Here is a 17737-nt window from a genome sequence, read left to right on the forward strand (position 1 = left end):
TCTTAAAGTCTACTTTTAGTTTTACTCTCAAAACGCCAATGATAGGTGTCATTTAGAATATGATGTTGGTGAATGCTTAAGTTCCCCAGAACTTTTTTTGTTTGTTTTTGTTTTTGAGATAGGGTTGAAACCCTATGTGGCTTTGGTTGCCCCAGAACTCACTTTGTAAAAGAGGTTGGTCTTGAACTCACAGAACTCCACCTGCCTCTGCCTCCTGAGTGCTGGGACTAGAGGTATGAGCTACCACACCTGGCTCCCAAAACTATTTAAACATTCATTTAAGAAACATTTGTTACCTTAATATTAAGTTCTTTCTTTTTTTTTTTTTTCGGAGCAGAGGACAGAACCCAGGGCCTTGCGCTTGCCTAGTAAGCGCTCTACCACTGAGCTAAATCCCTAACCCAATATTAAGTTCTTAAAGACGATGCTTTCTGCCTGGGTAAAGGGAAAAGGGCCTGTGGCAGCTAACCTTCAAGACTAATCTGAGACGCACTTCCTTCCTGGTATTCAGAATCCTGGCAAATGTGTGAGCACCAAGGCAAAGGTGACCCAATGGCAAGGTGACATTATAAATGGCTTTATAGGATTAGGTAACCAAAGAGCAGGCTTTGGGTGTGTTCTTCGTATTTCTTGGGCCCTATGCTATGGGGGAAGCCAGATGCTAAACCAATTCATGTAGGTATAGAGAGGCCTGGGTGATGATGAACCTCTAGAAGCCATGGGCTGAGAATATGAGTCTGGAAGCAGTTGGCAAGCAAGCAGTGTTGACAACCCTAAATTACTGTTCTTAAACTGCAGTCAGAACTGCCAGTAACGTGGCTCCTGGACCTTCTGGAACCATTAGATTTTAACTGGTTGAGGTTTTGAGCTGCTAACTTTTTGGGGTAATTACATGGTAACAGATAACACACATGTTGATACTGATTCTTTGCTGCTCTAACGAAAAACTAAAATAGAGTAGCTTTGGAACTAGTCCATTGACCAAAGAGGTCACTGATGATGCCTGGCAGTGTGTCACATGGCTGTGCAGGTGAGGGCACACAAGCAGAGGGTAAGATACTAGACACTGGAAAAGGCAGGAAGTTTATGCTTTTGCCTTTAGATAGATGAAAAGTAGAAAACTTACCTAGTGAACTAGTTGCTGGAACTAGGGACTAGGGAGATGTTCTGAATCAAAGTTAGAAATGCTTTTTCCCCACTATATATACTAATAAATAATTAAATCAAGGGCCAGTTGATGGTCTTGAAAACAGTGCAGTTTCTCTTTACAAATGGAGCATATATTTGGAAATGGATGCTGAGTCAAAACCAAACTCCAGGCACTGCCAGAAATCATGATCCAAATGGCTTGCTGAAAAAGTCAATCACGTCTTTCTTGTGACATGGTCTCACTATGCAGCCCAAGCTGGCCTCAGTTGGGACCATCCTTCCTTAGGCCCCACACATTGGGATTACAGTGGAATTACAGGTGAGTACTGAGATTACAGGCTTAGGCCTCAGCTCACTCTGTCAAATCTCTCGGACCACAGAAAAGCTACTGAGAGTCCTGTCTCTCACAGGTGAGCTCATAGACCTTCTCAGAAATTTAAGAGTGCTGTCTCTTAGTAGGACCAATTAAGGGCTAATCTCGAGGTTATTCTCACACGCTAGGTGTTAGGTATAGGTAGGTCATGCTTGTGAGATCAGCACTTGGCTGATGGAAGAAGGACTGGGAATCCAAGTTCAAGGCCAGACTGGGCTAAAAGACACTACCTATGTGTTTTTATATGTAAATACACACACACACACACACACACACACACACACACTAATTAAACAAGAACTTTCAACTAACAGAACTCAATACAATTTGAAGAAAACTCAAAACGTTTTTAAAAGAATTATACGTGTAAGAACACTGGTCTCTTGCACTGTATGAGACAAGAGATAGTAGAAAACAGACCCTTAGAAGCCCAAATGCTGGCAGAAAGCAAACAATGGTACTTGGCTGAAAACATGACTCAACATTACCATGTTGGAGGTTATTTTTAGCTTCCCAGGTCAAGAAGAATTATGCTCATGAAACTGAACACCAAAACTATACTCAGCAACTGTCAACTGTACTCAAATTAGGTAAGAACCTGGTTCTGAGTTCAAGCAGTAGTTGGTGAGCCTGGGGGGCTTTGGGCCGAGTAAGGAAGGATAATCTGCATATGGAAGGTATGTGAAGATGATTGCCACGTCTCTCAGTCCCGGCCACCTGTAAACCTCTTACCTTTTGCCTAGGTAGATCTATGCGACCAACGCATGTTAACAGTATATAAACTCTGAAATCAGATTACAGAAGACTATGGCCCTTCTCCCACACTTTTACTCTGGAGGAAGAGAGGTGCTATGCTGGAAGGACTGCTATTCTAAGGCTCCAGACAGCATAATGAAGATTAACTACCTCTAAATCCTCAGCCCTCAGTACCAACAAATACTGGTTCAAGCTGCCAAACTTGGGAATCATCTGTTGTGGAGCAGGAAACTGCTAGTACAGATTTAAAGGGTTTTCCCCATGGAGCCCCTCACACTCTTAAGAGTTCTTTCTCATATTTCGCTAATAAATCTAGTCTTGCTCTAAAACAAAATAAAACAAAACAAAACAACAACAGAAAAGAAAGGCAGGGAAGGCAAAGGAGCCAAGTGAACGATGACAAGTGGAATCACCAGCCAGAGACCACGTCGGGCTCCCGTTTATCATAAAAGGGGTTCCTGCATCTTCTATGAGAAAAAGTGATTATAAACATTCCTAAGACAATGTTCTAACCTTTGTACAGAGATTCTTAGATTTAAATGTATCAAGTGGCAGAGCAACTATGAGAGCTTACAAAGTATCTAGCTGGTCATGGTAACTCACACCTTCAATCCCAGCATCTGGGAGGCAGAGATGGGTAATCTCTGCAAATTGGAAGCTAGACCAGTCTACATAGTGAATTCAACACCAGTCAAAGCTGAAGAGGAAGACCTTGTCTCAAAACAAAACAAAAAGCATGAAAAGTCACAAAACTTAAAAAGGCAAAGATCCCCTCCCCGCCCCCATCGTCTCAACGTGTTCTAGACAGCTAATAACTCTGCTGTCTGAGCTATCCCACAGGAAACAACTGGTCTGAACTGACTCTCTTGTCCAGTAAGCAATGCTTCTGAATACATTATGTCACAATAAATCATAAATAAAACTAGACCCCACTGACAAAGCACTCCACAGCCAATAATATACCCTTTGTAACACCTCTGTCCTTCTGAGCAAATATAAGAATTATATATTATATAGCACTTTACATATTAGCTGTCATTTCTGGAAAAGGCAGTTGTGTCTCAAAACTAACAACACACGCACATACAGTAGGGGGAGAGAAAGATGGATAGACAAACTTCACAGAGAAACATGGAATCAGGACCCAGATGTAGATAATTCACATACACATTTTATCTAATGCAATGTTCTCTGGGACTATTTTTATATTGTGAAATGTATACAGGCCACCTGTTAATAACTGCAATGATATCCTAATAACTGTCAATTAAAAAGCCTCCAAAACTTCCAGAAAATCTCATAGTAGGAAATTAATTAAGCCTCTGTTAAGGACCAATGTAGAGGATGACGGAGAGGTCTCAGATATTCCATAACAACCCATTAAGTCCACTTCCTGAGTATTAAAACATCTGTAATCACAACACTTGGGAAGCAGTGGCAAGAGGCAAAATACAGCAAGACCCGGAGTCCTCCCTTCTCTCAAGAGAATATTTATCTATGAGGAGTGAGAAGAGCTCTCCTAGCTCAGGGGTTTAGGAACTTGTACAGTGGAGCAGTCCTTCTGCAAGCTCCCACCATCTCTGATGACAGCACGGTTAGCCCTTAGAGCTCAGCCTCTAGTGGGGATTTGTAAACATTATTAAAGAGCGTGAAAACAACTGTTTCTCTGGCTTTTCCCTGCGCTCTGATTTCAACTGCAACTGTGACCCAATTCCTCCACTTTTCCTGAACGTACCAGTTTATATTTCCAGTTTCTACGCCTTGCTCTAACTGGTTCTGCGTATCCCCCAAGCAGTGCCTGAGTAGCTATTCGTTTCCTCATCACACATACCAACCACCTTCCCTTGGTTTCCACAGCTAGCCCAACCATGCTTTTTCTTGGCCTTTCTTTCCTACTCTCATGCTTTTCTGGAAGCCATGGTGTGCTTTGGTCTGTCCGCTAGAGCTCAGCTCATCCCCAATATTGCATTGGGGTCATTCCTAAGAGTATGCACACCTGGAATAACCTGACATCAGGACTCTCACAGCCACTTCTAACACCGTCCTGAGGTTCTATCCCAGAGAGCTTGATTTCACCACAGTTGTACCTCTAAAACCTAAACTCAAGCATCCTTCTCTTTCCTCTCCTGACTCAGTTCCTTTCCCTACCCATGCACTCCTATTCTTGAAACAATCAACCCCACAAAGCCTTTCACTCCAGTGAGCCCCATATCAACTTTCTCTATTCATTAGACCCCCTGCATCTTTGTTCTTTGCTTACAGTTCAAACCCCATGGCTGAGATCATAACCTGTTTCACAAACACTCATGATTTCATTACCCCTCTCATTTTCTGTACCTCCTGGGCAAATGTCAACCTTGGATGAACCCCCCACTGTCTACATTTTCACTGAGTTGTCCAAATGATCACTTTAGAATAATCACAACCCCGGCTTCCAGCAAATCCATCATTCCAATCACATTTTCACAGTAAGTTTAATCATCCAGGTTCCCTCCTCACAGAGAGTGATGATCTCATCTCATGGGTCACAGAGAAACACAGGTTTATGTCAGTTCATCCTCATTACCAACTCTACTAACTACCCCCAACCCCCACATAGCTTGCCTTCCCTTCCTCAAGAGAGGGGGTATTCCTTCTCTAGCTAGTAACCAACTCCCCAGTCAAATGGATCCTGGGGAGACAGGGAAGGGCTAATCAAGAGCAGAGCTACCAAGTTCGAGAAGATGGGATCATCTCGTCTTTTTAAATGAAATCATTTTCATTAACTGGAGTAACTTACTGTTATTTATACCTTTAAATGCTTTATCTACTTTTGTGATTACCAATTGGGACACATTTTTTCTGCTCTTTGAATGGTAATTTCTTTGTTTCCTTTCTGAAACAGGGCTATGGTATGGGGCCATAGTGGCCTAAACTATATAGTTCAGGCTAATCTCAAACTCAAAGCAATCCTCCTGACTCAGCTTCAGCGTTACCATTACAGGTGTGCCTGATGCATAGCCTCATCTTGGTGATTTGAAGTGCCAGATGCTGAGTTTTGTGCTGCAGGATTAGTTTCCAACACAGGTTGTTTTAATCTCAGAATTGTTTGAGCCTTGTGTTCAATCTTTCAATCCTAGAACAGTCATTAGCTTAGAACAAACTGGTGATAACTTTCCAGAGTGTTTTCTAGATTGATGTCTCTTCTGGCCAGGATGGGTAACGTTCCAAGCTCTGTGTTTCTAGACCCATCCCTCCTCCCACAGACATGAAGTTTCTGTCAGCTCAGCGCAGCTTCAGGAAGCACAACAGGGCCCCTGGCACTCTTTCTATGCAGCTTTTGTATCAGTATCCCTCAAAGTCTAAATTCTGTCTCTAACACACTGTGCTGCCAGCCTGTACTTGGGATTTCTTTCTTGTGCTTCGACCAGAATCCTCAAAACAACCCGAGGCTCAGCTTTCTTAATCTCCCTTGTCTGGATTAGGACTTTGAAACAGTTTTAGACATCATCTGCAGACCCCAGTCCCTTCCAGTTTCCACTCTGATTGTTTCTGCCAACCTCCTTAAATGTTTCCATTCTTGGATGGCACCTCTTACACAACAGTTCTTCCCGAGTTGCTAAAGTCTATAGCATAAGTCATAAGCTAAAGTCAAACAATACTACTCAAATGAAACAGCACTACTTGTTATAATTCCATTGCTTTTACAACACATGAAACAAATGCAACTTCAGAGTGGAAAGGCTCATTTTGCCTCACAGTTTAAGAGGATGTAGACTACCATGGGAGTGAGGTATCTAGAGGGTCTTGCCACAGTTGCTTGTTATAAGATGCTGACCAATAAAGACATATCCACTGAAGTGAGACAGGAAGGGCTATTTCAAGACTGGATTCCCAGTGACTCACTTCCTTCAGCTAGGTCCTATCTCCTAAAGGCTCCATAAACCCCCCAAAACAGCTTTATCCACTGGAATTCCAGAGTCTAAATACGTAAACCCGCAGGGACACTTCCCACCCATCCTATAACAAGTAGTGAGCCATGGCTTTCAAACGATTCACACTCTCGGTTGCTGGCTGTACTATATTCTCCTATACTGAATCACACTTGGATTAAGAGGCTTTCCAAAGTCTTTGGTTTCTATGTTTTCCTCCCTAATTTCCCCCATCCCAGTTTAGTGTCCCCATCACCTATCCAGCCGCTCAAGTAAAACCTGGGCTTGGGCTGATTCAATCATCAAGTCCTATTGGTTCCACCTCAAAATGTATCTCAAATCCAGAGTTCTCTTCATTTCCAAACAAATAAACTCACGTCCACTCTTGCCCAAAAAACTTATTCCCCACATGGTATTTCAGAATGATATTAGAAAAAAAATGGGTAAAATATGTTCTTCTTTATATAAAACCTATTTCAAAGCACTTGCAACTACTCACCCTGAGCACCCAACGGCCTCCCTGTGTTCTGGTCACATAGGTCTTCTTTTGGTTCCATCCTTGGGCTTTCTCTCTGGAAGGTTCTCTACCTCAAAATTCTTCAAAGGGCTGGCTCATTCTCAGCACTCAAGTCTCAGGTACTTAAATGTGTCTCGACCACTACTTAAAGAAAACTGCCTCCTCTCTGGAATTCTGTATTTTTATCTTACTGCCATATAAGACTCATGTTAAAGTTTACTTTTTCATACTCCCCCTTCTCATCAAGTCATTCAATCTTGAATACTGACACTACATACTAGACACTATTTCAGACTCTAGAAACACATCCATGTGCAACTGAAGCACACACAATTCCCATCATCACAAAGCCAATAGGCTAGAGTATGAGACCCACAGAACATCCTTGTGCGGTCACTGCTGCACCCATGGGACTTACTTGCTTCCCAGAAAATGCAACATTTGCTACATAAGCATATAAACCTTGGCTGTTTACTGTTTACACAATGCCTCTCACCTCAAGGATCTCTGAAACAATGACGTGCTTTACACGTCAGTATTAGTACATTTATACTGTTTTAACCTCAGACCGCTTTTATCAATAAAACATAATTTGAAGCTGATTACAGAATTCTGGCTCTAATCCCAAGTTCTTACAACAATCAAAGTACTCTGACTATTTCATCCATTTATTTCCTAGATATCCTTTAGAACTGGGCTTTAAATTTGAGCCTGTCAAGACTAGACCAGAACCAATTACCCATGAACCGTAACTACCTTCTTTGTAAATGATAGGCAAAGGATGACATTAATTCCAGATCTAAGGCACACCGCCTTTTTTAAAACAGGAAACCAGTATAGGTCAGTACCTTGTCTTTCTCAGCTAAGATAGCCTTGTGTACACCCACTCAAGCAACATCACAGGTTAGACTAGTCTTAGATCTAACTAATATTCAGTTTTAATAATCACCTAAACTTAAAGACAGTTTAGACCACTGTACTGTGGAACTCTCTAGGGAAGAGAATACATTTTACACCAGATAATCAAAAATTTCGGATTACATAAATGTTAAATCACTTTTGAGTACCAATAAAAAAGGTCATTCTAAAACCTAACTAGTATGTGGCACAGCACGTGTGTGCTCACTGTTCTTACATGCTGCTTCTTACGCCTCGGAGTCACCCTGTAAGGCAGGACCAGACTAAGGTCCATCCAGTAAGGTGAAGTGACTTGTCAAAGGACTCAGTCCAGGTGCACTGTCTTAGTGTATATAAGTGTTATTTGGGGTTCTAAATTATTAACATAATTCTAAAAAGACTGAACTGAAAAAAAAATCATCACTTGCATGACATTTTAAATTATGCCTCTATACTTGGTAATACTGAGGGGAATCTGTTGCCAAATTCAGTAAGCTATGTCACAACGCATATCCAAGGGTGAAGAGCTAAGCTTTTTAAAGAGCTGACTTCTGCACTCCTTAAGGCTGTAACCCAGAGCCTTCTCAAAGCCAGCAAGTTTGCTATTTATGTACAACACAGCAACAGGTTGCCAATTGTTAGATGAAATTTACTTACTGCAGTTAAAGATGCAGAGCTGGGCACCCACGAAGTTTAAATTACTCCAACAGCCTAGTTTCTTATCACCATGAGCATTTAGAGGGTTCGCAAAGACTCCAGTCAATGAGCATGCAGAAGGCATGAGGAACCTACTGACAATGGCCCTATGAAAGCAGTTAGACAGTGGCTTCCTATCTCACAGAAAGTCACTGCCACTTTTTATTTGTGACAGGGTCTTCCTCTTCACCACAAAGGTAGCTTCTACTCTGTCCCCACCCTAAGCAAAACTGAAGGCATGAACCACCATGCCTAGCTTTAGCAGTAACATTTTAAAGGTCCAAGCCTTACTTCAGAAGTTAAATACATTTTCCTGTCTCTAAACGTTCTATTATACTTTCCTTTCACTTGTGTACCCAGAAACAACTTATTTTTACTAGTTAACTATAATATAGAATCTCATTTCCTTGTGTGTTATCTAACTGTAAGAAGTGGAGTCATAGATGGAGTTGGAACAAGTATTTTCCTATGTGTATGAAGAATACTTACTAAGAAGTGCTTAAGAAAAACACCTAGCAACAAGCGCTTAAACTGCCAGGCAGATGTGCTGGGGGCCCCTTTGATCCCAGAAGCAGAGACAGGCCTACCCCTGAGTTCGAGGCCAGCATGCCTCTAAAAATAAAAACAAACAAACTTTAAAAAATAGTCCACTGAAAAGAGGCAGCCAAGGCTGTTATAGAGAGAAATAAAAAACAAAAGAACAAAACAAAACAAACCCAAACCATAAAAAGGAACAAACAAAACAAAACAAAATACAACCAAATAAAGCCCATTCTGTTTTTAATAGAACACTGTCTGGTATAATGTTTAATCCTGAGACTTACAAGCTTTTAGAAAGTCTTCTATCCTGTGTTTTTTCTTTATTTAAATAGTGCTTTTAATTAAATTCTAGTAATAAAAAGAAAATATAATTTGGTAAAAAAAATTGTTAATCACAACCTACAGAAATTCTTTTAGATACATAAGCCATCCGTCTTGTAATTTCGTAACAAAATGAGGTTGAACTATACACTAATCCCAAATATCTGGCTGCATAGGTATAGTAAAAGGGAGTTTAACTCAGACCCAGACACCACAGCCTCATTGCCTCGGGGCTGAGGTCAGTGGGAACTTTCCATAGGTCCCTCTGTAGTTTCTTCCTTCAGTCTCTCCCTGGATTGCCTATTCATGTTTTCAATTATTATCCCTTCATTATACTTATTTTAAAAATACTTGCCACATGGAAACAAAGAGTCTCCATTTGACATTTTAAGGTTTGAGCCTTCTTCTTTCAAAAAAAAAAAAAAAGAAAAAAAACTTCCCAAAACTTAATATGCTTACGGAGGGAATTCCAACTTCTAGAAGGTGTGTAATCTCTGAATCCCAGCGTCTACGACTCAGGTGTGATACCACAGCCCTAAAATACCAGTAGATTCAAAGTAAGCAGCAACCTGACGGCCTATCTCAAGTAATCTGAAATCATCAATAACAAAACTTTTACTGAAAATTAAACTTTATTTTCTCAAATATCTTTGTGCCCAAATCCTTTACCATCTAATGCAGAATCTTCCAATTTCTTTCTTTTTTTTTTTTTTCTCAATTTCTTCCTAATCCAAACTCCCTTAAGTTTCTTAATTCTGCTTCTGTGACAACGAATAGTTTACTTCACTTGCAGGACTATTCACAGAATGGAAAAATGGGCCAAATTTTGCAGCTTTAGACATAAGAAATAGATTTGGCTTAACATATTAAAGGGGGGGGGGAAGCTTGCTTTCAAAAGAAAATCAGTTTTAAGCTTATCACTGAAACTGTCAAATTTATTTCTATGAATCCAAACTAGATCTCTTAAAAATGTTAGATGTAGGGGTTGGGGATTTAGCTCAGTGGTAGAGCGTTTGCCTAGTAAGCGCAAGGCCCTGGGTTCGGTCCCCAGCTCCGAAAAAAAGAAAAAAGAAAAAGAAAAAAAAAAGTTAGATGTAGAGCTTTTTATTTGGGAATGTGTGCATATTTCCAATTTTTCCTCCCCTAAAATTTTCTTTTAGAAGAAAACTAACACCGTTTATAAATCCTTCACTTGCGTGTGGTAACCCCAGAATGGAGGTGAGACAAGGCAGGACTACAAGACTGCTGTGTCTAATTAGAATTCCTTAAATCTAGAGCTGAATTAATCAGTTTTAAGAGACTGCATGGCTAATACCAATGTGTTATCATTTATAATCCAATCACTTCAAATAGCCCAGCCAATCCCTGTAAATGGCAGCCTGTTCCCTATGTCCCACCATAGAAAAGTAGCTCCAATTTGCCAAAGGGCACTTTAAACACTAGTAAAAGATCTGCAAATGTTTCCATACATGAAAACTGTAAGGTCCCAACTATAATCACTTGGTCAGCTGTAACAAACCCATCATCCAATGGGCTCATCTCTTTGGAGAGGTACCCAGCCGGCCTCAGTGTAAGTAAAACTGTGGCAGCACTGTTCAGTTCTAATAATGACATTACCTATTTACGAGATGCTAAGTGATAATGGGGCACTCACCCCTCACTGGTTTTCTTTTTTATTCCCCCCCAGCCCTAAAGCACTCGGGGTGTTTTTTTTTTCTTTGTAGTTTTTTTTTTTTTTTTGGTTTTTTTTTTTTGTAGTTTTTCAGCTTTAAAATTTACATGTGACTCTAAATAAAAAAAAAACTTTCTAGCCTTACTCTTTGACTTAGCTAGTTACTTACTACACTTTAATTGAAACACTGAATCCCTAATTCTTACAGTCAGTTCGAGCACTACAATCCAGTTTTCAGTTCTACAGTAAAAGTTTTTAAACACAAGAACAATTTGCTTTTTAACCCCCAAAAAGGGGAGGGATGTGTTTGTGTGTCATCCTTTATTTAAACTTGTTAAAAAATTAAGCGTGCCTAATTAGGCCAATATCATCATCTTTTCTAAGGTGCCGGGAATGGCCAGATGCTCCATCACTAAAGTGGGTCTATCCTTTGCTTGTGGCTTCACTCTCACAGGCTTGATACATTTATTTCCTGGGCTGGCGTCAGCCTTCTGAATACAGATTGGTGCTACCAGCTTTGTTCAGTTGTTACTACTATGACTGGCAGAACAGGAATACATTGAGAAGTTATCATCCCGGTACTACAAGGTTTCTAAGCTGGCTATGGTGGCTTAGACCTAATGCCAGTACCCAGGAGGCTAAGGCGGGCAGGGGTGGGAGTGTATTTGAGATAAGCCAAGGCTACACAACCTAGATTTCTTTAACCACACAAATTACAATAAAGGCGACAATTATATTCATTGGTAGCTTTACATGCCATACATTTTTTTAAATTATGAAACGCTTCCTTATAAAGCAGTGGATAAGAAACTATCTTCATCTTAATCTGTTTTGTCTAATTAGAATCCTATAAACCCATAAAGTTGGATTATGATAACTAGATCCTATTTCTAACCCTTTCAAGATTGAGACTAAATTAGGATGCTATCTTTTTTCTGAAACTAGACAATCAATTCAGGTCCCAGGTTACAGGACCTGGCAGGAGGCATAGCCTATGTGTCCATGGGTGAGCTTCACTGTAACTCTTCTTTTAGTAAAAAGATTAACTCCAAATTATATTACATTTAGTACTTTTCAACATTGTACAATATACTTTCACTGCCCTGACTCCCAGAGCCTGTCACTAGTGTGGCCTGACACACAAGATTGTGGAGCAGTTTATTTCCTGAGGATTTTAATTTCTTCTATTAAGAAACTTATGGCTCACAATACAGTTTTGGCTGGTTGTGACTTGAATTCTAAACAGATGATTGAAAAAACTAATCCCATACCTAATAAAAGTTGGAACTTCACCTACTAAAACCTGTGACAACTACTGCACAATACCAAAATTGTTTCAGTGAACAAAAATTATTTGTAAATGTTAATATGCAGGGACAGAGCCTTCCGTAGAGCTCAGCATTTATTTTAGGTTGTAGCTCTCAGGACTGTCCAAAAGGCTCAAAAAGCAAGACTTAACTCAGTTTCTAAAGTGTACTGTTGGGAGTCTTGCTTAATGATTTCCATCTTAGATGCATAAGATGCAACAAATTCCTCAAGCAGGGAAAGACCAGCACCCCAACTTGAAAGTAGTATCCATATACTTACATAGAGAAACAAAAATAAAACAAAAAGACAAGATTCTGCAATCACAAGTACTTTAATTAAAAAAAAACAAATCACTTATTTTAAAAATGTCACCATTCTACTCTAAGTTGATACAAGTCAACATAAAGAGCACTGCTCTCACAGACAGTAAGCTGCTAGAAGTCAGTACACTACCCCACACATCTCATCTACACTTAGCACTCAGCTGTGAAGTGAGACTCCAGACCCTCCACCCCAAAGTAACATTTGACTGTCAAAACTATTTTACTTTAAAAGGTTAAATAACCCAAGCAGTTTAAAGAGTTTTATTTTGAAAAACATTACAGAGAATAGAAATTCTTACAGGACCAGCAGAAGTATTACAGTACAATTTCCACAACAAAATTGGAGCACACAGTCCACGGGAATCCCCGACTTCCTTCAACTGTCAACACAGTGCACCTGTATATGTGGCTGTACCTGGAAACCAATGTACGCAAGTCCTTAGAATTAGAAGTCATCCAAGTTATAATGTTAACATCTGGGGGAAATGTGCAGAAGAGTCTATTATCTCTGTGTTCCGACCCACCTCCTACAGCAAAGTAAAGGCCACAGCAATAGTAAACACCTATTAGCTGTAGAAACAGTAATGTAACTACTGCAGCCCACCCAGTTTGAATAGCTTAATGTCAGGATGTCTGTGAAGAATTCACTCAACTTTAGCTACGCTATTGATACAAAAGGACCTTAGAGCTTTAACTTTCATTGAAACGTTTATTCTCTATCTTTTCCTCTAAAAACAGGCGAACCTAAATTTAATTTACAAAGAACTAAAAAGTTGCAGACTTTAGAACAGAGTTACGTACTGTAAACAAATCTGCAACACTGTCTCAAAGATCAAAAAGTAGGAGACAGGTTTTTTTTTTTTTTTCTTCCCGCCAGCACTGCGGGTGGAAGCAAGACTGTACCGGGAGTTTCATCTTCAATAAATTTAATGGTGTCTGGGCAGACCCGGAGCACCTTCGCCACTTCACTTTAGGAAGGGGAGAGAAATCAGCCTGAGCCCTGAAGTCAGCATGACAGGCCCCCTCGGAGGCTCCACGTGGGGACTGCACCGAGCCCTCTGGCAAGTGCGCTCAGAGCCGGCGCCCGCAGCCTTTGCCAGGCCCCGACGGCCCCAGAGCGCCACCTAGCGGCCCTGCGAGGGGCCCGCAGGCGCGGCCCACTCCCGGCTCGCTGCACCCCCACCGCCGCCCAGCCCGCTTCCCTCTCCGGATATGCACAAGGCCCAACCCAAGAACTGAGACCACAAAATGGCTGCCGGCGGCTTCGTCACGTGACCCCTTTGTGCCTTTCGGGCCCCCGAACTCCGCGGGACCCGGGTACCAGTGGCCGAGGACGGCGGGAGGCCTTCGAGGGTGCTCCGCCGGGCCTCAGCGGCCCGGGACCGAGCACCCGGGGAGGCGGGGGACCGGCCCGGCCGGCGACCGAGAGTCGGCGGCGGAGAGAAGATGGCGGCCATTTTGTGTGGGTCTGCTGCTCCGCCGCCGCCGCGGGCAGCGGAGGGCGCGGGCCTGGCGGCGGGTCGGACAGGGGAGTTAACACGTACCGACTCCTCTTCCTTCTCCATTCCGGTGGGCATCTGCGGCACGGCCCGGTTTATCGAGGCGTATTCGTGCAGGTCGGGCAGATCCTCACAGCGGAAGACCGGCAGCGGCTTCGAGGCGTCCAGCGCCCGCGCCCGAAACGACAGTTTACTCATCTCAGGCGCAGCAGATACCTCTCCGCTCTGGGGAAACGGCCCCGGCCAGCGGGATCATGGAGAACCGGAGTTTCGGTCTCCACTCGCCTGCCGCTGCCGGGGACTTGGGGGCGGAGCGCAAAGCCCGCCGTCCGGGCCCTGACACCAGCCGGGAGGGTGGGAGGCTGTGCCGCTCCGCGCCTCGCTCACTCGCTCTCTTCAATACGCCATGACCAACATGGCGGACATTAAAACTCCACTGTGCGCTCTTCAGCCAACCCCAGCCATTCCCCACACTGCATCGCGCAGCGGCGCGGGCACGCGCGGGGGGAGCGCGGGCTCGAGCGGGCGCCGGCGCGGCGCGGCAAGGAGCGCGCGTCCCGCCAACCCCCGGCCCGCCGGCCGCCTGCCTCGCCCGCTCCGCCCGGCCGCCTCGCGCCCGCCCTGCGTGGTGCTCGAGCGAAGGAGCGACGAGCTTGGCGCCCGCGCGGGCCCTGGAAAGGCCGGCGCGTAGAGCGGCCGGGATGTTCGGGCCTGCGTCCCGGGCGCGGGCACCTGTCACCGCCGGGCCGCGCAGGGCGAGCGCAGCGCAGTGCGGGAGATCCAGGGACTTAGAAATAAAGACGCACGCGAAATCATAGGCTAACTCTCAGTCGAACGAAACTTTTGATGTTGATTCTTAACAGGTTCAGCATCAAGTCAGGGATCGGTCTCCAACCCCGGGCTCTCTCTAACCACTACTTATATATTCAGCTCCTAAGTAGTTTTTTCCCCTCAATCCTACATTTTATTCATCCCTTTTAGTATAATTGAAGCAAGCAGAATAATTACCGCAAATTGTAACAATCTTAAGTGAAACATTTCAGACACAGTTTCCAAATCCCAGAGTAAGTAGTGCTAGCTAGCTAGCTCATGAATTTCTGTTGTATTTAGAAGAAACGCTATTTCTACATAGAGGTTCACACTTTTGCCATCTGTTCTCTGGAAAACTTTCTAAAATCAAATCAAAGACCTGTGGTGGTTCTGTGATCACATCAGAAATAGACGGTTAAACATTAATTTATTAAAACTTAGATGTTGATAAGACTGCTAATATCTGGCTTGTATTATACATGAAAATAAGTACCCAAATATATCTTTTCAATAAAGTATTTTATAAACCGGGAAGATCGTTAGGATGGATTTTAAAAGTTTGGTGGCAAAAATTCAAACGTTCAAGATTTTAAAAACGTGTTGTAAGTCTGATTTCCTCGAGGGCTACCAGGTAAAAATAATCACTACTCTTAAATACAGGGCTTGATAGAAATCTTTAGAGTGCACAGACAAACTATCTCTTAGGTTTGTTCTATGTAACATTAATTATGTATGACCTTTGTCTCACAAGAGCACACTTTGCTTCACTAGACCAGGTAGGTCTAGGAAGAGAGCAGACAAGCAGGATACAGACTGCAGTTCTTCAGGATTGTGCTAAAACTCCAATACTGGCAGCTAGCTCCTCTGGAAGGGAGTGGGACTTTCACCTGCCTCTCCTCCAGCTTCTGGGTTCACTAACTGCCTCTTGCAAGGAGGTAGGATGAAAGCTAGTGCATACTGTTGGCAGAAGTGGCGAGACTCCACTGTAGTCACAAAAGTTTTGGGAGAGGATATCCGAGTGAGATTATGCAGATAAGCATGGGTTACAGAAGGGAAGGAGAAAGAGGGGAGGGAGAGAGGGATAGACAAATCTCCGGGGCATGGAAGACTAGATCACATTCCAGGAATCGGAAAAACTGTCAGATCCACCATGGAACATGACTCATATCTAGCCAGGTTCAACCGTTAGGGGAACATTGGCTGTTCAGTGTAACAGTAGCAATCCCTCAGCCTGTAATATGAGGTTACTGAAAATCCTAGAAGGAGAATTTATGGTTAGAGAACCGAAGATTTTAGAGGACGAAATAGTGTCAACAGTCAATGAATGAGCTGAGAAAATAACTTATTTTTATCTTCATTGGAGCAACAGCCTAAGGGCTCCCAGGCAGGGGACCAGTAGCATGCACAAAGTCCTGGGCGCCAATTCCAGCAGTACAAAGCAGACTGACAAACAGCAGCCTATGGGTATATGTTTCTCCATCCTACAGCAGCAGTGATCGAGTCTGCAGCCTATGGATGTGTTTCTCTACCCCACAGCAGCAGGGACCAACTCCGCAGCCTGCGGACAGATTTCTACATTCTACAGTAGCAGTAATGACATTGCAGAAATAAACTGTGTTTTCTAGAAATGTCTAAATCGTCACGACATACAGATCTGCATGCACATCAGTGGTCCCTTTTACATACAACATGCCTGATAAGAAGCACGTTTTCTAGTCAAGTTCTCCATTCATGTCCTTGTACCCTGGAATCCAACTCTCAGGCCCTTCTAGGCTTCTTAGGACCCAAAGGAGTTCCACTCCTCTGCCACAGTCACTTCATAGCACTTCATTCTGGAGGCAGAATTAAGTAATGAAAGCTCAGTTCTAATTTTTCTTGGTTCTCCTACTCAAAGATTCCTTAGGAAAAAGCACTAGCCCTGCACTGTCTTTAACTTTCTCATCGCTCTACTTAAACCTCCCCAACAGAAGCTACGGAAAATTCTCAATGTCGCCAAAATGTGTGCTAGCATGGTATGTGGAATACACTTAACTTTTTCTCAAACAGAAACATGTTTGGGAAAAGATTTGTAGCTAAAAATGGCTATAAGTCACAAACACATGTTAAGAGAGGTGATAATGGGCTATCTCTGTAGGGGACACAAATGAGAAAGTATGAACCACACATGGCAGCCCTGGGAAATGCTGGAGAGAGCAGTCAGGGAAGGATGGGGATGCAGATCTGGGATCCCAGCAATCAGGAGGCTGAAGGAGGAGAGCAGGGCTATAGCCATATTGGACTTTAAGGAAGCACCTGCCCTAAGAAACCAAGAAAGCAATATATACTCATACACACATATATGCTCACACACACATATGCTCAAATATGCACATCCCACACATTCATAGTCTCACTTATACACTATCACACTCACATATATACATACACTCATACAGTCTCACACTCACACATACACACACACATATATACTCACACATTCTGTCTCACACACACATACAGTCTCACACACTCATACACACATACACACACACACATACACAGTCTCACACACTCATACACACATACACACACATACACAGTCTCACACACTCATACACACATACACACACACATACACACATACACTCAGTCTCACACATACTCATACACAGTTTCATACACACTCATACGCACATATAGACACACTCACAAACTTACAGTTTCACGCACTCATACACACATATACACAAACATAAGCATATACACACATACTAAAAGTCTCACAGATTCATACACACATATGCACAGTCTCACACACACCAATATATACCTATACACACACCATTATACTTACAGTCTCACACACACTCACATTGTCATATTCTCTCTCTCTCTCTCACGCACGCACGCACGCACGCACGCACACAGCTGTGGCAGCAGACAAGTTGACCAAACATTATATGATGGTAGCACAGGTGTGGTTCTG

At 42.8% G+C, this 17737-nt stretch overlaps 1 protein-coding gene across 5 annotated transcripts in view; it reads right to left on the reverse strand.

The window, feature by feature from the left end:
- The window catches only part of Epc1 (enhancer of polycomb 1), a 92003-nt gene that overhangs the window by 49812 nt on the left and 24454 nt on the right, over positions 1-17737 (reverse strand). For 4 of the 5 annotated variants that reach the window (XR_015640601.1, XM_087589626.1, XM_087589628.1 and 1 more), the window contains exon 1: positions 14008-14437. Coding sequence is in view for 3 of the 4 variants with exons in the window: in XM_087589626.1 (XP_087445752.1) it covers positions 14008-14160 (153 nt within the window). In the remaining variant the exon portion in view is untranslated. 5 annotated transcript variants of the gene reach the window in all.

Source organism: Rattus norvegicus, chromosome 17 (genome assembly GCF_021556685.1).
Source record: "Rattus norvegicus strain SHRSP/BbbUtx chromosome 17, alternate assembly SHRSP_T2T, whole genome shotgun sequence".
Taxonomy (NCBI): Eukaryota; Metazoa; Chordata; class Mammalia; order Rodentia; family Muridae; genus Rattus; species Rattus norvegicus.